This window comes from Melospiza georgiana, chromosome 18 (genome assembly GCF_028018845.1).
Source record: "Melospiza georgiana isolate bMelGeo1 chromosome 18, bMelGeo1.pri, whole genome shotgun sequence".
NCBI classification, from domain to species: Eukaryota; Metazoa; Chordata; class Aves; order Passeriformes; family Passerellidae; genus Melospiza; species Melospiza georgiana.
In genome coordinates this window covers 11,644,631-11,664,621 of record NC_080447.1, presented here as the reverse complement: position 1 = coordinate 11,664,621, position 19,991 = coordinate 11,644,631, and the positions used below count along the sequence as shown (strand labels likewise).

General features: G+C 45.0%; 2 protein-coding genes across 4 annotated transcripts in view; one reads left to right on the top strand and one right to left on the bottom strand.

The window, feature by feature from the left end:
- Window positions 1–290: 290 nt before the first annotated feature.
- KLHL22 (kelch like family member 22) lies at window positions 291–19,077 on the bottom strand. Its single transcript, XM_058037185.1, has 7 exons — window positions 19,009–19,077; window positions 10,622–10,883; window positions 8,124–8,289; window positions 6,293–7,011; window positions 4,982–5,174; window positions 4,095–4,328; window positions 291–1,442 (listed from the first exon to the last, which is right to left on the bottom strand). The coding sequence occupies exons 2-7, from the start codon at window positions 10,855–10,857 to the stop codon at window positions 1,065–1,067; spliced, it is 1,926 nt and encodes a 641-aa protein (XP_057893168.1). The 5' UTR covers window positions 10,858–10,883; window positions 19,009–19,077; the 3' UTR covers window positions 291–1,064.
- A 299-nt stretch (window positions 19,078–19,376) lies between these two features.
- The window catches only part of MED15 (mediator complex subunit 15), a 28,016-nt gene continuing 27,401 nt past the window's right edge, over window positions 19,377–19,991 (top strand). For all 3 annotated transcript variants that reach the window (XM_058037299.1, XM_058037298.1, XM_058037301.1), the window contains exon 1: window positions 19,377–19,494. In XM_058037299.1, the coding sequence (XP_057893282.1) occupies window positions 19,427–19,494 (68 nt within the window). In that variant the 5' untranslated portion in view covers window positions 19,377–19,426. The remainder of the gene's footprint in view (window positions 19,495–19,991) is intronic.

Here is a 19,991-nt window from a genome sequence, read left to right as displayed (position 1 = left end):
GAAGGAAGGATTTACTGTGCCTTATCTTTCTCAGCTGTAGTTCCTGGCATTGGTTCAGCTACTGCAGAGTCTTGGACCAGTGTAATCTCCCATACTTCTTGTTATCTCATTATTTTTTTTCTTTTGCTGTGGCAAACCAATGTCTGCTGTCTTTATTCTCTTGTAAAGCCTATAATAAAAGAATGAAAAACTTGCCCATCTCCCAGGCTGGAGTAACTTTGCCAATCCTGCTGCAGGATATAATGAAACTTTCAGCCACCACATCACTGTTAATAAAATGGAGACAGCAGTTAAAAAAAGTTCTGACAAGAATTTATTAATTTCTGGTTGAGAACAATGAAATGGGTCTGACCATGAAATGATGAGATTGCCATATTCTGTACAGAGAGATTTTTCTAGAAATCTCCTTTCCACTGTGTTGACAGAACTTGCAGTATAGAAGTTCAGGAGTGGGTGTCAGTTCACAGACTCTCAGCCAGTTCCATGGATGGCTGCATGCCCAGATGGGATGAAGGTTCAGACTTGCTACTCTTCCTGTTTCTGTATGTTCACTCCTGCTGAAAACCTAATCAAGCTGTCTGACACCTGGCACAGGAGGGCAGCACTAGGTGTTACCTTCCTGTATTAAGCTGGCTAGGAAGTTTTATTACCCAAAAGAAAAGGAAAAAAAAAATCTCAAGAAGCTATTTTGAGCTGAAAGCTGGAAGGAAAGAAGCTAGTCAAGCTGAGCCTTCTGTGCTTTTTTCTGTCCATGCTGAAGGCTGAGAAAAGCCTCCTCCAAAGTACAAGAACCTCTATACACCTGGGGGAAATGGCAGTTGTGTGGTTACTGTGAAAATGCTGCTTTCTGGCAGGGGGGCAGTACTGACTGCCAGTGCATTTTGTGCAGGACTCTTGCAGGTGGGCAGGTATTGACTGTGAATGGCATTTTGTGCGAAACACTTCTTTTTAAAACCTTTAAATACTTTTATGATATAAGAAAGACATATAAAATCTCTCAAGTACTTTTCCCAAGCCTTCATTTCTTCATTCACTGGCAAAAAAGAAAAAAAAATTAAAATTTTCTAATCTTCACTTGAGTTGTCAAATTCCTCCCAGTCTGATACACTCATAACTTCTGGTGGAAAGTCAAGATGATGCTTCATTCTGTCTGCATGCCATTCTGAGAGCCACTTCTCTGTTTCCATTAAAATAGCCCTGGGCAATGTGAGGACACAGGCAGCCATGCCAGAAATGTCATCCTCCAGCTGGGGCCCTTCCTCCCAGCAGTCTCTCTCTGCATCATAAATGTGCACATAGTCCATGCGGATTCCCCTGTTGTGGGATCTGCCTCCCAGCACATAAATCCTGTTGTCTAAGACTGCAATGCCTGGCTCTCCATGTCCTGCAGGAAGTGGGCACACATTTGTCCACTGATCAGTGCTTGGCTGATAGCAGGCAACCTGTAAAACAAAAAAAGAAATGAGAGAAGGCAAAACTGGACTTGTATCCTTGGTCATATTTTTATGCTTGGCCAGTTTATCCTCATTCATAAACTTGTAGGCTGGCCATAAGATAAATTATTTAGGAAGGAATATCATCAGTTGATAATGGAGACAGCATGTGACTACCTAATACAAGCACAGTGCTCAGCAGAAATTTGTGCACAGATGCCACACAGCTTTGAAATCACAAGTTCTGCCCCTGCTGCTGGAGTAACAGCTTATGTCATTCCTAAAATGTATACAAAAGTGAAAGAGATGGGGACATGTGCTAATATAAGCCCAGACATAATTCACCTGTTTGCATATTAGAGAAGAAATGCTGGAACATACAAATATGACAAATCTGCTAAGCTGCCTCTGTGCCATATGTTGGAGACCTTCAGATTTCATTGGTACTTACTTGGCTAACTGCTTTCATTTGTAGGCACCTTCTTATCATTCAGACACACTCTTCAGCTAGATTTAATTCTGCCATCTCCACTGGCTCTATAAAAACAGTTACTTTTTGTGTCTTCTTTTCAAGTCTCTAGCAGTTCTAGAAGCTGGAATAAGGCTGAAGAGAATTCTCTCCAGATGTCCCTTATAATCAGACACTGTACATTTTAATTGCATTATACAGCTGCCATCCAGTACCCCCAAGTAAGGGGAATATGCAGGAACTTACTGCATTTCTCTGCATCTCTTCTTCTTTTCAAGTCTCTAGCAGTTCTAGAAGCTGCAATAAGGTTCTCTCCAGATGACTTTTACCATACTGTACATTTTAATTGCATTATACAACTGCCATCCAACATACCCCCAAGTAGGGGCAATATGTAGGAATTTACATCCTTAACAGCTCTGCCCTGCAATTACACACAGGTAATTCAAAAGTTCTCCACTTATAAAAAATTAATGGAAAGACAGCATAAAGGAAATTTAACTGATGTTTTACTGGGCATATGCATGCCAATGAAGTTATCCATCAGAGATGTTTTAAAATTGGTAAGAATTCCAAGTGCTGGAGCTTTAGTGCTTTGTGGGTGAGACAAAGTGTTCAAGACAGTAATGTTTATTTACAACAGTAAAGAAATCATTGCCAGTTCTGCAGGTGAGTGGGGGAGAGCTCATCTAGCTGAGCAGACAGTTTTATTTGCACACTTAGTAGGAGAAAGACATTACATCTAAGTGCCAGCATCCACAAGTAGCCAAGAAAAGACCCAGGTGTCGTTGTATTGCACTAAATAGTTTATGTTATGTCACATGGATTGTTATTCCCTTCTCCCATCACATGGTCTCTCCCTCATCCTATAACCCCTGGTGGTCTGGCCCCTGTTACCCCTCCTCAATGGTATCCCATTGGCTGGGGTCCTCTTCCCCTGCCCCATTCCTCAGGTATAAAAGTCTCCTGCAAGAATGAAACCCTCTCTTTCTACCTGGGGGTTGCCAGAGTCTGAGGTGTCCCTTCCCAAGCCAATAAACAGGACACTTGTCCCTACGTGGAGAAGAGTATTTCTTGTCTTTTGCTTTGTCCATGTAGGACCGTGTGGGCCAGTGTGGGAACCCAGAACATCCCTCTGCTGTCCAGGACCCCTGCCAGGGGGCTCAGGGACCCTGGCACAGAGCCCAGAACACCTGTGGGTTTGATTATGACCCGTGGAGCAAATTACCAACCCTATATGAAGATATGAAGATCAGCAAGCCATGACAGTTTAGGTAGAATATTAGTGAAGTTATCGTGGGGTGGAAAAGTAGATTTTGAGGTTTTGGTATGGGGGTTCAGGAGGCAAGATGGAGGGAACTGGGTGTGTCCAGCCTTTCTCCTTCTTCTTCTTGGCCTCCATCTCCTGCTGTGATGTTGACACTCACAGATTGGTTTAGAGTAGAAGCTCACTGTCTGACATGGGTGATAGGTATTGGGAAGCAATTGTAAACATTGTATGTTGTATTCACATGCCCTCTGAACAGAAAGAAACTGTGAGACAAGCAGAGAAGAAGGAAAACACAATTCTTATCTCACTTGCTGTGCCTGTGTTGTGCTATAGTAGAATGCAATATGGAGATTATTTACCCAGAGTGAGGATGTTTGTTCCCTTGGCCTATCAGGGCCAGGTGTGTGTAACGGGACAGTCAGGAGAGAATCAGAGATGAGTCCAGTGTGAGCAGTTGTGAGCAAGAGTGAGTGCATGGCAGATTCAGTTTAGATACAATGTACATAGTATCGTGTAATAAAGTAATTCATTAGCCTTCTGATGATGGAGTCAGATGCATCATTCTCTCTCCCCTTTGTCAGAGTTGCCTTTGATTTCTAATAATTGTACATGTAGTTTTTAGTATAAAGACCTAACACTGCCCTGGGGGCAGGCTTAGTGCCTGGAACTGTCCTGTTGGATGGACCTCGGGCAGGGCAGGAGAAAATTTTCTATAGATGAGAAACAATGAACAACCTTGAGACCGAGAAATGAAGAGCTCTGACTCCTCCTTCAAGTGCCGGGCTGGGAAAAGAGACTTTGAACAATCTTGGGGTTGCAGTGACCCAGAAATGCCCCGAGAGGCCAGGGTCCATAACTAACCAGAGGGGCCTCCAACAACAGCCCAGAGATGTGGATCTCCCAAGGCGTGCCCTGCTCTCACCTGGTGCACGTCCCTCCTGTAGCCGGAGTCGTTGTTGCTGCCCCCGATGACGTAGAGCTTGCCCAGCAGCGCGGCCATGCCGTGCCACGCGCGCCGCACGGGGCCGTCGGCCAGCGCGTCCCAGCGCTCCGTCCTGGGGTCGTAGCACTGCAGCTCCTTCAGGTAATCCTCTCCTCTCCTGCCACACGAGATGTACATCTTCCCGTCCAGCGCTGCTCCCGCGTGCGCGTACACCTGCACGGCACAACCGCGGCAAAGCAACACCTTGGGTATTTCTCCCGGTTTGGAAGCAGGGAATAGACATGAAGGGAGTGATATTGGTCATGAGTTATGCAGAGATCAAAAGCAGAAAGGATTTTCTTATGGACAGTTCTCTTTAAGATATTATAATTGTGAATTTCTTAATGAAACACACTAGAATTTCTAAAAGTTCCAGAAATGCAGCATTCTCTGTCTTTATTGTTCCTTCATACTATAACCTTACTCCCTAATCTACCTGGAAGCCTTTTTATTGGTGATTTTTCTTATACAAGCAGCATTATCAGGAATGCAAGTTATTCTACTCAGTAGCACTTAATTCAGGCTTTTTATATTTCCAGCAGTGACACACATTTATTATTTGTTTTATTAATAGCTTTAAGGATTAACACAATAAAGATGCAGGCAAAATCAACAAGAAAGAGGAAAAAAATAACATTTAACTGGAAAATGTAATTTACATATACTATTATTTCATTTTCTTGTCATCCATTTACTCCATATACAGAATTTACTGCTTCCCATCTGAATATCAGCAAATCAAAAGTTACACCTGAGAAAAACATCTAGCAAGCTTAAATAAGGAATTGGGGGACTGTGGTAGTGTGTGTGGCTAATGCACTCCTTACCTCCTTCTTCAGAGGTGTCACATATTCCCAAGTGTTGGTTTTAGGGTCATACCTCTCCACTTCCCTCAGGTCCTCATGGTAATCTCGGCCTGCGACGGCATAAATATAGTTGTCCACGACACAAACACTGAGGTCAGCGTGCTCCTGCTGCAGGGACTGGATCTGGAACCATCTGTTGTGTCGTGGGTCATACCTTGCAAAAGAATGGGATCAAAGAAAGTTATTCCTGCAGCTGCAGAATCACTGCAGGAATACCAGACAGCTCTGGGGATGTGGGTACTGCACTGGCTTCAGCTGAAATTGAACTCATCTCTCAGTGATGTGAAATTTGGCCTTGTCAGCATTTTATTATTAGCAAAGTTGTTTTGTTCTATTTATAGAAGATGTAGTTTGGCTGACATAATGATGCTATCAAAGCCTAGGTTTTCCATTATCTTGTACACTGCTGTCAGGTTACACATCACAATCTCTGTTTGCACAAAGCCATTCTACAAGGTAACACAGTCTAAAAATAGCACAGACTCAATCTGGATCTTCAAGAATACAAGAATGGCATAAATATGTTGATTCTTTGATATAAATATCTTTGATTCTTTTCCCCAAATATCTGCTGCTCAAAGTGAATCTCATCATTCACTTTCATGTCAAACTAACTCTCTCATCTGGAAATTTTAGTTACAGAGAAAACTGGTTGAGAATTGAAATTATCCATGCCATAAAATAAGAGCAACTCAGCTAAGGCTTGTAAACTGAGCACAATATAAAGACAGAAGGGTTTATATCTGTTTTTGCAATGTAAAGGGGATGAAACCTGCTCCTCCCTCCTGCTCTTCCCTGTCACACAGTAATATAAAAGCACTCTGGAATGCTGCTCTTGTGCACACAGATTCTTGAAAATCTGTTGGTAAGAACATTTTATTTTAAATCCTTTTGTACTGGGACAAAAACTACACATAGAAGACTTCCAGAAAATGCTAGTTAGAGAACATCTAGACAGTCTAGAGTTCAGGCTCATTACTGCTTCCCACACCTTTAATACTCCCTCCTCCAACAAGGCAGAAAGAAGCACAAGTAACACTCTTGAAGGAGTAGCTGTTTCTACACTGTCAGGCTCAGCTTTGTCTCATAAGCACTGCTGGGAGCTTCCTGTTACTATGAAGCTCATTAAATGAAGCTCATTTCTTGTGTTTGCTTTCAGTGAGGCTCCTGCTCAGTTCCTGATCTTTTGGCTGGCAAGTGTACTGACTGTCTGCTGGCTTACTGAATCAGAAATAGGCAATAAAATTAATAGCAGGATTATCCTTATCTTACCTCCAACACCTTGACTCGGCTCGAAAACCACTTACATTGTTGTCTCCACCAATTAAATATACAAAATTATTGAGAACAGCAATCCCTTGGTTGGACATTCTGGGGGCTAGTGCAGCTGTAAAGTGCCTCCACTCCCCCAACAACGGGTTCAGATACTTGGCTTGATCACTGAGGACGATGGAGGGAGTAGAATGCATCCCTCCAAATCCCACTACACACTGGAACTCTGATCTCAGCTGTGTCTGGGAGCTCTGAAGCATTGGCTGAAGACATTCATTCTTGTGGTACATTAATGCATCTGCAACTGTATCTTTTAAAGGACATGGGCTTAATTTGTCATGGAGTCTTTGCAGGATCTGGGGTTCCATCAGAGGAAAACGAACTGTCTCAAGTAGCTTAAGGGGCTCCATCAGGGAGACCTGATCTGTCTCCAGTTCCTCTGGAGAATAATGATAAAAAAGTGCTCCATCATAAACTTCAAACTCATAGTTAACCTCCAAGCGGTTGCTGCTGAGAAGGGAGTAGACCTTCTGCAGAGGCAGCTGTCGGTACACTTGTGTCCTTGAGAAAGCTGTGAAGTTCTTCAGAATGTAGGAGTCCAGCTGCTCACTCAAATGCTTCAAGTCATAGTGGTCAGCTAGTCTGTACACATCAAGGATGTTCTCTTCATCGACCCAGGACATGAGGAAATCACAACAGAACTTAATGACTTCTGGAATCTGCAAGACAGAGAGGTTTCTCATTTCAGACACCACCTGCCCCACACTTAAAAGACAGGAGACTGAAGCCTGGGATGACTGCATGGAAATTGTCCAGAGAATGGCTGCTCCTCTCACAGTCTGAGCACCGTGGTCACCTGTGTCCTATTCAGCTTTCCCTAGAGAAACAGAACTCAGCATGGGTGTGTGGATGAATATAACACAGCTCTTCTAGCCATGCTCTGCTGCAAGGCTAAGCTTGGCCTCAGGTGCAGCAGCAATGTCCCTTCCAGGACATGTGTGACCCTTGGCACTGCCTGCTCTGCTACCTGCTTGGAGCAGCCAGGAAAACACACAGGACAAAGTGATTACAGTCACTCTGTGCTTGTTTTCCCAGAGCATTACAGACATGCTATATCAAAGATTGTATCTCTAACAAATATTTCACTCAAGAGCACAGGAAGCCATTGGAAAGGAAAATGAATATTTAGTACTGTCTTCTGAACACAATTTGAAGTTGTATCTGGCAGGAGGAACAAAGATCTAACTGCTGTCCAGGAGCCCCTCTGCTAACAAAGTATGTAAAAACCAACCCAAGCAAGCACTCACAAAGTACCAAAGCCTTGTGCAGCAGTTAGCTGCAGGGGAAATTAGAAAGGAAAAAAACTTGTCTTAAAAGCACATGAACCCTGCACTCAGTGCAGACCATAGTGGCAGGATTTCCTGTAGTGATGGGGTCAGGAGAGCTCATGTGCCTGTGGACTCACCTCGAGCAGCACAACAATTTCTGAGCAGCAAACCCAATTCTTTACCATAGGCCAGGGATTTTCTGTTTCAGGGAAGCTTTCACAAACACATCAGTGAAAGTGAATGCTACATAAAATACTTCTCTAGATGAAATGGGTAATGTTTTAACTAGTGAAACCATTGGCACAAATGAGATGTGCAAGTACCCATTCATTGTTCCTACCCTTCCACAGTTAGTTGCAGTGGATACAGCATCCCAGAAATCCTTCTTATCATGCCCAAGCTCCTGCTCACCTCTTAACCCTCCCTCTAACTAGATATCCATGTTTTCTGTTTCTTTCATCATCGCTTTTGTTTCTTTTTTGTCACATCTCCCAGTACCTCACCTGGAGCTGACAGGCTGCAGCTAAGGTTTCCTGTACACTGTTCACACTGAGTTCCAGCTCAGAAGTGTAAATGAAGTTCAAGATTTTACACATTGCATTGTAGGTGATGCCATGAATATGAACTTCTTCTTGTTCCATCTCTCTCAATCCTCCTGCAAACATTCCTCTGCAAAACAGACAATGGCACATGCTATGGCAGATTTGCATTGAAGCTATTTCCAGTTTGCTCATCTTATGTTGTCCTGGGAACATAAAAAATATTCGGAAATACAAAAACCTAGCTGGACACTTTAATGTGATCTAAGTTAAGAGTACAGGCCTTTAGGTCTGTAGCACTTAAGTGAAAGTAACACTTCATTGTGCAGGAAAGCAGTAGGGGCAACCTAGAAGGGACAGTTCACAAGTGAAGGACTTAAATACCCACCCAAGGCAGATACTCTGGGTGTGGGGGAAGAGGAAACAGAGGAACTCAGGACAGTGGGATTTTTTTTCCAAGGCAGAGCAGTTCTTCCTTCAGTTAGAAATTTGTCTGGATTGACTTGGGTGTTTGCTCTATGAAAACAAAGGAACTGCTCATCGCATTGCCTGGGGACAGCCTGGTTTAATGGCCAGTGAGTCACCCTACAGGCACACAGCAGTGACCCAGCTCCAGTGAGGTTTTGTGTATTATGAAATGATCACCACCACAGGCAAAGTCTTACAATGCCAAGGATATGTTAAAAGCCACTTAGAGTGCACTTAAGCAGAAGACACCAGTTCAGATAGTCTCTCCTCTTTATAAACCTCCAAGTACCACAGTGAATTTAGTGGAGGTAAGCTCAGTGTGCAGGAACAAGAGCTTTATTTCTGCAGAGAAATAACAGAGAGATGAATAAAGCCATAGTTAGTATTTTGAAACAGCCTGTCACTCTTGTGCTGAGAATAACACAGGAACAGGCAGGAGGCAGTATTGTAGAAAGAGCAAAAGAAGGCTAATTAATTACTTTATTACACTATATTACATTATGTTACATTACATCTAAACTGAATCTGCCAATCACTCAACTGCACTCCACTGCACAGAACCAGTCCTGAGACACACACACACACCTGGCCCTGACAGGCCAAGGAAACAAAACTCCATCACTGGGTAAACAATCTCCATATTGCATTCTACTTTTGCACAACACAGGCACAGCAAATGAGATGAGAATTGTTTAGATTGTTCTCTGAGGTTCAGAGAATGTGAATCCCAGAAATATTCTTGGGAAGATTGCCTTGCTTTTCTCTGTGAGGAGAAATGTGGCTACAACAGCCTCAGCTCCATCCTACAGGTCTGATTTTCCATTCAGAAGGAGTCTGCCCAGCCAGAAGCTTTGGATGTCACAGCTGTGACTAACAGCCAGCCACGTGCCCGTTACTGTAATATTTTATGAAAAATCCCTTTGCCAGGATTTTTTCTCCTGAGAAGCTTCAACTTTTCCATGTTTTCCTATTTGGAATGTGATTTGGAGAATTGTTTACCCAGCATGTGAATTGTCTTTACTTCATAACCAATCCCAGTCCAGCTGTGTCAGACTCTCTAGTCAGTCACGGGTTTTTATTATTCATTCTTTTCTAGCCTTCTGATATCTCCCTTCTCTTTCTTTAGTATAGTTTTAATATATCATTTTCTTTTAATATAATATAATAAAATAATAAATCAGCCTTCTGAGAACTTGGGAGTCAATTCTCATCTCTCACCTCATCCTAAGACCCACAACAACACCACAAGTGCCTGTTGCTGCAGTGTGTCGCTCTAGGACACGAAATAAAAGAACGCGGACGTTCAAAGACATATTTTATGAAAAATCTTTTTGCTGGGATTTTTCTCTTGAGAAGCTGAGAGGCCTCAGGAACAAAATGTAAAAAATGATTATTTGCTGCTGTGGAATGCAACAGGTGCATCTTTGTTTGGTCTCATGTGGTTGTTTCTAATTAATGGCCAATCACAGTCAGCTGGCTCGGACTCTCTGAGAGTCACGAGCTTTTGTTAGCATTCCTTTCTATTCCTTGCTAACCTTCTGATGAAATCCTTTTTTCTATTCTTTTAATATAGTATACATTGTATATTATATATAAATATATGTTTTAATATATAATTTTCTTTTCATATAATATATATCATAAAATAAATCAACCTTCTGAAACATGGAGTCAAGAATCTCATCTCTTTCCTCGTCCTAAGACCCCTACAAACACCACCACAGTGGACACTGGACTTTCTAAGGTAAAAGAGGGCGTTTAATTTCTGACTCCAACATTTATTGATTTCCAAAAGTTTATTGATTTCCAGAAGTGGATTGGAAGACGACAGTGCCACCTCTCCAATGACACTGGACAAACCAAGTCTATCAAATTTCCCTTCATCCATAAAAGAATGCAAACCAATAAGTTATTTACAGAAAGCACGTGAGAAAGTTTGTTACAAGAATGTAAAAACCAGAAAACCTTCAAGAACCAGGGTGACAGCAGCATACCTGAAGTAGTCACAGGAGGCAGCCAGGAGGATACGATGAGCCTCGATGGGTTTGTCCTCCACCACCAGCACCACATCGAAGAGGATGCTGCTGTCCCGGAGCGACACCAGCCCGCTGAGCAGCGCCTGCGAGTGCTCCGCGCTGCGGTACGTGCTGCTGCTGCGCTGCTGCTGCGGCTGCACCGGCGCCTCCAGGGCACCTCTGTGGGCCTGAGTCAGCTCCTGCTCCTCAGCCATCCCAGGCACAAGTGCTCAGCCACCAGCTGCAGCAGAATGAAATCTGTGAGACAGCGGAACCGGCAAAGGTTTGTGCTTTTTGCTTTACAGACGGCGCTCTGAGCCCGTCGCAGAAAATAAAGCGACTCTTCAGGTAATGGGGAGACAGCTCTGCCCTGGACAAATTGTTCCAAATTATACTGAAAACACACAGATGGACATGAGCACACCAAAGAGGTAGAATAAGGTTTTCCAAAAACAGGTTTTCCAAATAAGAATAAGGTTTTCCAAACCCAGGAGTCAGGTATTCTGATTCCTGGGTTTTCACACCAATATCAGAGTACGTGTCAGCAGGTATTTTTTTTCTTAGCAAGTGTTTCACTTCCCAATCCATTACCAAACCCCCTTGTTTCTTCTGTATTTCTGCATCAGCTGCAACAAAAAATGGACCAAAATTTTGCCAAAGTCCAAATGGTAATTCTCCCAAATTTCAAATCGGAATTATGCCAAATTCCAATCGCCTGGCATTCTCAGGTAACTTTTCAGCAGTATAAATTGCACCTTCCATCTTTCTATTAATATTTCATCACAGAATCTCCTCTCTCCTCTCTCTCCTCTCTCTCCCTGTTTTGCTTTTTGCATTTTCTGCAGCTAAGCACATTTCCAACCTTAATTGTACAGAATACTGTATGAAACTGCAGGTTTCAAAGTGAGTTTCTTTATTTTGGCAATTTCAAGCAGGCATGCACAGCTACTTTCCACTTCCCCATGACTCCCTGCAGAGAGGAAGTATTTCCTCCAGAATGGGCACTGCCCAAGGCTATCCTGTACCTTTTTCTAGGGCTGCCACTGACACACTGGGAAGGTCCCCTACGGCACATTGGGAAACATCTGTAAAAAACTCTCTGCAAGTGATTGTTTCATGTCTATGGTTAAGCAATCAAAATCTCATGAGTCCTCTTCCACCATCCTGTAATTTACCCTGTCCATTGTCTTTGAAGAATGTCAGAAGTTGTGGCAGTCAGGGCTTATAGACTCTATCCAGTTGTCAGCACACATTAAAAAACACCCCCCATTAGCCAAAGGAAATAAGTGAGCTGATTTGGCTGCTAACACACTCAGAAGATCCTCTCTTCAGCAGCCTGGGAAATAGCTTAGAGCCACAAGGGACAGTCACAAGGGGTTAGCAGCAGTCAGGGAAGCAGAAGAGAACAAACCCAGCAAATGCAAACAGAGAGTGAAGAAATGGAACCATTGTTTCATTGTGGCAGCCACAGACAGTGAGGGCAGCACTGCAGATCTCAAACACTGCAGGTACTCTGGGCATGGCAGCCAGGAAGGAGCTGCCCAGATGACACCAAGAAATATGAGAATGTTTATTGTTCTGCCTGAGGAAGTTACCCTACACTGCCCAAAACAAAAGGTGAATGGGATGGAAAATACCCTGAGAAAGTGAATTAATGTTTATCTGCTCTTTGCCAGCAAAACCAAGAGCAGCTCTGACAAAACAGCCTTGTGGGGAGCACTCAGGTCAATTAGAGAGGGAAAACTATCCATCATCAGCTGAAGAGATGAGTAATGGCTTATTTTTCATGACAGGTTGATGCTTTTCCTAGAAATCAAATGAAAGCAGACAAAACATTAGTGTATCATTGCATTTGCTCCTGGGGAATACTAAGAGTGATGGATTGAGGCAAGGGAAATAATGTAGTAAGAAAGGCAAGTGAAGCAGTGAGTGTTACATGATGTTGATCAGAAATTTCCCATTTCACTAAAAGGAAATACAGCAAAACCAAAGTAGGGTGACATATGGTCCAAATGAGGAACTGATTAAGATTAACTCTGCTAATGTGGTTTAATGTGGTTAAAGCTCCAAAACAGGTTTTATCTTTTCCTCTTAGAGAGCTGTATCAAAAGGAGTCCCTATGGAAGTAAAATTACTGTATCAAAAAGCAGAAGTAAAAGCAACAAATTAACTATTTTCTGAATCCAAGAACATTTCAGGATTAGGGGGACCTTTGATACAATCCTATATTTTATACTGCAGTCATTGGTGGGAGAGAGGCCAAGGCAAGATAAGAGAGAGATAAAACTACAGGGGCACTGAAGCCCTGTAATAAGTGTTAGAAAATAAATGTATTGTAGGGGAAGCTTGTTACAGACAGAGATACATGCAGGGTAGAGTGGGAAACCCATACAATAATGTAAGCCTTTATTTATTTAATTTTATTTAATATTATTGAAGATAGTAACTGTTCAGAATATATTCTCGACCTGAATAATCTGAAAAAGTAACAGAAAGAGGATGAGGCTTTCAGCAAGTAAAGCCCCAGAAGAGATCTGATCTTACAAATGTAACTGGAAGCAGGAAGATGAAATGGTATTATGAAAGAGAGAAAATAGAAATACATTAAAAGGATAAATTATTTAGTGATTCTGTAGCCAGTGTGAGCATTAGGATCTGAACAGCTCTCAGTGACAAGTGGGAGCTGTCCTGCAGATCTGCAGGGAGTTTATCTCACACTTAATTGGAGTAGATACTTCAATTATGCCACAACCATTATCAAGAGCTGAACCAACCAGCTCTGCTGTGACCACCCAGTGTGGGCAAGAGGAGATGCTGGGAGTGCAGCTGAGCCATCCTCCACAGCTGATTTTTGGCTGGGTAACAGCTGAACCTGCAGATTTTTTGCTGTGCTCTCCTTTCTGAATTCTGGCAGTGCTGACCTCCTGTTCCCAACTCCTGTCCCTGGGCTGTACCCAGCTGTCACTGGTGAGCTGGACTGTCCCTCGGGGTGATGCTTGTACATCATCCTGAGGATCTGCTCCCAGCCTAAGCAATTAAAGGTGAACATTTGTCGTATTAATCTATAAAGTCTGACTGACAGATGTGAGCCAAAACCCTCTTAACTCCTACCTGGGCAGTTTCAGGAGCTGTTAGACAAGAGGCGTGAGCCCAAGGAGGGCAGAGGATCACAGGGTGGCTGTGGGGATGTGGCCAGCAGGATTCCCTCAGCTGAGGGTGCTCAGCTCTGCAGCAGCTGCCCCAGGAGCAGCTGCTCAGGCAGGGTTAGTGGGGTTGTGCTGTGGGCTTCTTTCAAAGAGAAGTGGGATGGATTTGGGATTTGAGGTTTCTGGATTAAATGCAGTGTGTTCACTGAGTTGATTGATCATTTTGTGTTTTTCTTTGGGTATTGTTCTAAATCTGATTACAAAATTGCTGAGGAGGGATGTTGCTGTTAGCACAGCACCCTGCTTCTCAAACTGTGTGGTCTGACCAGTGTGCTTTGTGCATTTGATGCTGTCTAAAAATCAATTTTGCCTAATCTTTATTTTAAAAAACCCAAAACCAACCCAAAGCTGCCTAAATGTAATGTAAGCAGCACAGTTCTGGACAGAGAGACAGAACAGGTTTGTTCCTCCAACCTGAGCATCTCTACTCTCAGCTTCCTGCTTGTACCTTCAGCTTCTTGCTCATAGGATGTTCCTAAGGCTTCTCTGCTCTCTTATTTCTGTTATTGTGAAAACAGCTCTGGGACTGAGACAAGCTCTTAGAAATTTGAGTAATATGTTTGCTTTCCCTTCTCTTCTTGAAAAAATTTCTCAGTGGTCAGTAGTCAGTTCAGTGGCTGAGTACTGCAGAACTAACCCTGCAGGTGGGAAATGTGAGGAATTCTTTGAGTTCATTGTGCATCTTTAACAGTAGCAAAGACAACAAGTATTGTCTCATGTGCTGTGGGATGTTGTCTGCAGAAACAGGCAAGTCCTTGTTCTGACCACTTTGAAACTGCAGAGAAAATCAGGCTAGACATTTCCTTTGCTGGTTGGACAATGTATTTGACCCTGCAGTTGTGTTAGTTTGTATTTTAGAGGATGTGGGTTGATGTAGTGATCAATTTTAAGGTATTACAACTGAGTTTCCAGTACATAAAGAAGAAAGCATATGAGATCAGTAATTGTATGTGCATGTCTGCAGGCAAGTGTAGAAAGATGTTGGCTGTTTGGTCACTTTGAATCAAGGAGTTAAAAAAATGACAACAGGCAGAAAAATCCCCCATAAATGGAAAAACCCTCAGGGGTACCTAGAAACACAAGGCTGCTCTTTTTCAGTGGACTGAAATCTTCTACATTCTGTGTCTGGATTCCATCTGGGAACCAAGAGAAGGCAGCCATGCCTTGCAATGGAGGGAGCAAAGTAGTTCTTTCTTCTCTTTCCTGTATTATACACAAAGTTCACTGAATCACCAGCTATGGACACAGTGAAAGCTGAATGTCTCAGTGACCTGCAGATAACTCTGTGGTTGTCTTGTATTCAAATTCTACAACATGCTTCTGCTGATTATTGGCACAAAGAAAAGTAGAGGTCTTAGCCTTCTGATTATTCAACTGAAATAATTAATTAACTACCCATTAAAAGAGTCATGGTAATTTTTAAAAATAAAATCTCCTCTCTGATCAACAACAGAATATTTGCTTTCATAATAAAGGTATGTGGGTTATGATTGAGGAAGTTGGCAGTGGGACAGGAGGAATTTAGGGAATGCACTGTAGTTTGATCAATGGCAAAATGGTGAGAAACTGGTATGCTCACTAAAAATCCTTATCCTTTTAAGGTCTAGAAATGGAGTAACTCAACTACAAGCAGAGGGGAAAGGAAAAGTTAAGGGCATGGCAAGACAGATAAGATAGAGAAGAATGCAATGTCTGTCCTAATGATGTTTTTCAGCACAGATCCATTGTCACACATGTGCTGCCATTACAGGAATTAACTCAGCCTATCTTTTCTGGGGAGGGATGCTGTTTAACATGGTATAGATTATTACAGGAATTAACTCAGCCTCTCTTTTCTGGAGAAGGATGCTGTGCTCTAACAAGGTACAGCTCATTTCTAGTGCTGAAGTAGTTGGTGTGTGTGGTGTGATACACACCTAGCCAGGTATTCTCCCCTTGCTGACCAGCATCCAGCTCACAGAGATGCCCCTGATGTCACCTGCATGTGTGCCTTTGGGGGTGTCTTCTTGTAAAGTTGTGCTGACAGCCTTGATTCTCTCCTGTAGAGAAATGGCTGGATGCAGGAAGGATTAACCAAGTTAGTTTCTATGGAAACTCAGCCATTTTTGTACTCAGGAGCTCGTGGCTGTCAGTTACATCACTCCAAAGAGGTGTTTTACGCACACAGTGATATTTTCTTGTGCATCAGCTGTGCCCAAAATAAACTCAGGCTTGCTGGTGTCGGGTATCCAAATCTGTTCAGCTCACTGCCATATGGACAGGTGGCTCCAGCTTGGTGGGGGTCCCTTGCTTTCTTAGAAGTGTGGAATCGTTTAGACTGAAAAAGAAACTTTGGGAGGTCTCTAGTCCAATCTGCTCAAAGCAGGGAAACCTTCAAAATCAGGTCAGGATGTGGAGAGCCTTGTCTAGTCAAGAGCAAAATCTCCATCCTTGTCAGCAGTCAGAAAACTGATTGTTTAACCAGCAGATTTATTTTCTTCTTTAGCTGTGTGAATTTTCTCTCTGCAATTTGTGACAGTTGCCTCTCATCCCTGGCATGCACAAAGGAGTTTGGCTCTACACTGTCCTGTGCCCATTAGGTAGCTTAAAAAATGTCAGCTGGCTCTGCCCTTATTCTTTTTGCCCTGTACTGAACAAAATCCAGTGCTCTTGCCTTGCAGGTGCTTGTATCTTCTTGTAAGTGCTCCTGCCCTATATGGCTCCTCCACTGAATTCTCAGCTTTTTCTTTCAGTAGAGAGCTCAAAACTGGGCAGTTTTTTGGGATTATGAAGGCTTAACAGAGTGGGAAGTGATAATCCACACGATCTACTGGCTGTACTCTTGCTGACACAGCCCAGAATGAAGCTGGACCCCACTGGAGAAATCGCATTCAGCTCACCAGGACCCCCAGGGTCTCTCCTTCCAAAGCTGCCTTGCAGCCAGGCCTGTCTCCTGCCTGCTGGGATATCTGGAGCTCCTCTCACCCAGCATGACTTTGCTCTTGCTGCTCAAAGTGATGTAGTTCCTCTTGGTCCCTTCTTGCAGGGGCTTTTCCCCAACACAGAACAGCCAGTGCGCTGTGCTGCTTGGGATCCAAACACATCAGGCACTTAAAAATTTTAATGCACTGGAAGAATTTGGAAATCTGTGCCCTAAGGCTGCCCACACCTTCACCTCTCCCTAGGGAGCGACAAGGCTTAGGATTTAAAGCAGGTTTCAAGCCTGACGAGACAAGCTGCAGGAGCAAAGTGCTGAGCCCTGGGGATCTGCAGGCAGGACACACAAACACACATCAGCTAACTCAGGGAATGAGGAGCAAGGGAGGCAGCTGGGTGCCTGCCAAAATAGTTGGGAAAACAAATGCGATGCCACAAACAATGTAAAATGAAAAGCAAAACTATTGTTCATTCTGACTGGGGTGCAAATAGCAGAATAATTCACCAGCTGTGTGATAATGTGTAATGGGCACTTGCTACAGAGAAGCCAACTGAGTTCATGTTATGTGTAGATAAAACTTGAGCCAGTTTCAGGCTTTTGCAAGGAAAAGGGAAGGCAGAAGCTTTTATCAGTAATTCTTTCAGGATCCCTCTATGCATTCACAGCTGTGCAAAAATAAATATTCTAAAATACTCCATTTCAGGAACCTCCTACAAATACAAGGAACAACCCAAACAACTCCTTTTGACCAGGTCCCCAGGAAAAGAAGGAAAGAAAGGAGGGTATCTGGTATTATTCCATATCTCAGCATTATTTTTGAGCACTCAAATGATGATGTGCTTTTGCCTGGTCTGTACACACAGTCCTCCATCACATCACTAACGGGAATAAGCAGAACACACTCTGAATTGACTTTCTGAGCCATTTTCAGTTTCTAGCATTAGTAGCATACTTGAACAGTGGGAGGAACCCAAAGGTGTGGCTTGGGAAACAGCTTTTGCAAATGCTGCTGTCTCACAAATGCTGGCATTCATTCCTTTCAGCAAACACCTGATTTTTTTTTTGGTTTTGCTTTTTTTCCTCCCAAACCATTACAAGTTATTTCTAAGACATATCCAGAATAAAGCACCTCATTTAAAATGTATATGACAACACCACCATGGAGTATATCTATAATTAAATAAATGGGTATTCAAAAATATTTTTTCCTCCCATGAATAATTTTTAAAATTTAAGTATTTTTTCCTCCCTGAAGATACAGATGAGGTAAAACCCTCAAATTAGAAAGCCCATGTTCTTTAGGTTGTACTAACAACCTACAGAACATGAGCTTTCTAATTTGAGTGTTTTATCTTAGTTGTATCTTCAGTGTTGCAACTTACCCACATTCATAGAACTGTAATGTTTTCTGTTGTGCAATTTATATATTAGGCAATCTGCTCAAAGAATTTTGAGAAACTCAGGTAGCTGCCAAGAATTCAACCTGATTGACTGAATTGCTTAAATCACATAGTGACTTTTTAAGCATTCTAAAACACAAGGAGGAAAAAAGTTAGACAGTAATTATTCCTACGCCAAACACAACACTTAAATGACCCGGAAGAGAGCAAGGGCCTCTTCCAGCATTTCCAGCTCCAGTTTCTCATGAACACGAATTTTTTCACATTATTCACCACATGAATTTTGTCCTGGCAGGAGTCTGCGGGGTTTTGCCCCATGGTTTCGCCATTTCTCAGCAGTGCCAGAGAACGAGCAGCGTTCCCTGCGGGGGAAGGTGACCTGGCACCGCTCGCCCCTCCCTGAGGCAGCTGGCTCCGGACCAGCCCTGAGGAGGAGGAGGAGGAGGAGGTCACAGCCAGGTCGAGCCCAGTCACGGTTTTACTTTCTCCTGCCGGGCTGCCATTGCCCTTGCAGGGCTGACACCCGCCGTGCTCGCCCCTCGTGCCGGTACCGGGGCCGGCCTCACCCTGCCGGGCCCGGGCGGGTCGCGCCGCCGGCTGCAGCCACGGCCCCGGCAGCGGCTTCGGCCGTGGGGCGCCCTCCCTGCCCCGGTGCCCGCGGAGGCAGCCCTGAGGAAGGCAGCCCTGAGGAGGGCAGCCCTGAGGCGGGGGCCGCGGCCTCGGCCGGGGTCGGGCCAGGACACGCTCCCACCGCGGCCCCCCGGGAACGGCAGCGCCGGTGCCGCCGGCAGGGGAGCGGCCCGGCCGGGGCCCGCGTTCCCCCGCCCCCGCCGCAGCACCTACCGAGAGCGGCGGCGGCGCCTCCGCCTTCATGTGCGACCCGGAACCCACCGGGCGAGGGAGGGGCGGCGGCGGCCGGAACCGGGGCGGGCGGCGTGGGCGGCCCCAGCACCGCCCGGGCAGGTGCCGCTGCTGTGCCCAGTGAGCGCCGGGCCGGTCACGGCCGCGGGGAACGCGGGGCTGCCGCGGCCGCCACCCTCGGGGCCAGCGCGGGGCGCGCCCGGGCCGCCACAGCTGAGTAGCGCTCCTGGGCCGGACTACATTTCCCAGCGAGCCTCACTCCGAGCAGGCAGATCCCGCGCGAGGCGGCGGGGCTCGCTGCGGGACTGCATTTCCCGCGATCCCTCGCGCGGCGGAAGCGGCGGCGCGGCGGAGGCCCAGGGCAGCGGCGGAGGCGGCGGGACGCGCTCCGGGGGCCGCCATGGACGTGACCGGGCCCGAGACCGACTGGCGCAGCACCAACTTCCGCCAGAAGCTCGTCAGCCAGATGTGAGTGGCAGCCGCGGGCTCGGGGATGGGTAGGCCGCGCTCGGGCCTCGGCTGCGGGGCCGCCCGTGTCCCGGCCGTGCCCGCTGCTCTGCGGGGCTTTCCGGGCCTGCCCTGGCTGCCTGGGCTCGTACCCGCTCCCCGCTGTTTCCTCCCCCAAGCGTGGCCCTCTCCTGAGCGGCCTCGTTGCCAGATTTGCCCAGACTCTGTGCGCGGTAACCGGGACCGGTCCGTGACTGGATTTTCCCGATCCTCCTTCTCCTTCACTTTCCCCTTCCTCAGCAACACCGATTTCCTACCCTGCCTGACACCGTGTGGTTTGGGGCTGTGATTTTGCCAGTGTCCGTGATGTTGTGAAATTTGGCACATTCAGCCCTATGAAAATCACTGTTATTGGGTTTGTGTCTGGCTTTTGGGGGTGAATATGAAATTAAAATGCTGGTGGGTTAATGTGAAGCTCAGCTTGTTGCCTTTTCAGTTTTCCTTTGTGAAACAATTGC

Coding starts and splice junctions, on each gene's coding strand:
- KLHL22 (XM_058037185.1), bottom strand. CDS start 10,857: ATGGCTGAGGAGCAGGAGCTGACTCAGGCCCACAGAGGTGCCCTGGAG. Junction 8,290..10,621: donor GCCTCCTGTGACTACTTCAG/GTATGCTGCTGT, acceptor TCTGTTTTGCAG/AGGAATGTTTGCAGGAGGAT. Junction 1,443..4,094: donor ACAGGAGGGACGTGCACCAG/GTGAGAGCAGGG, acceptor TTTGTTTTACAG/GTTGCCTGCTATCAGCCAAG.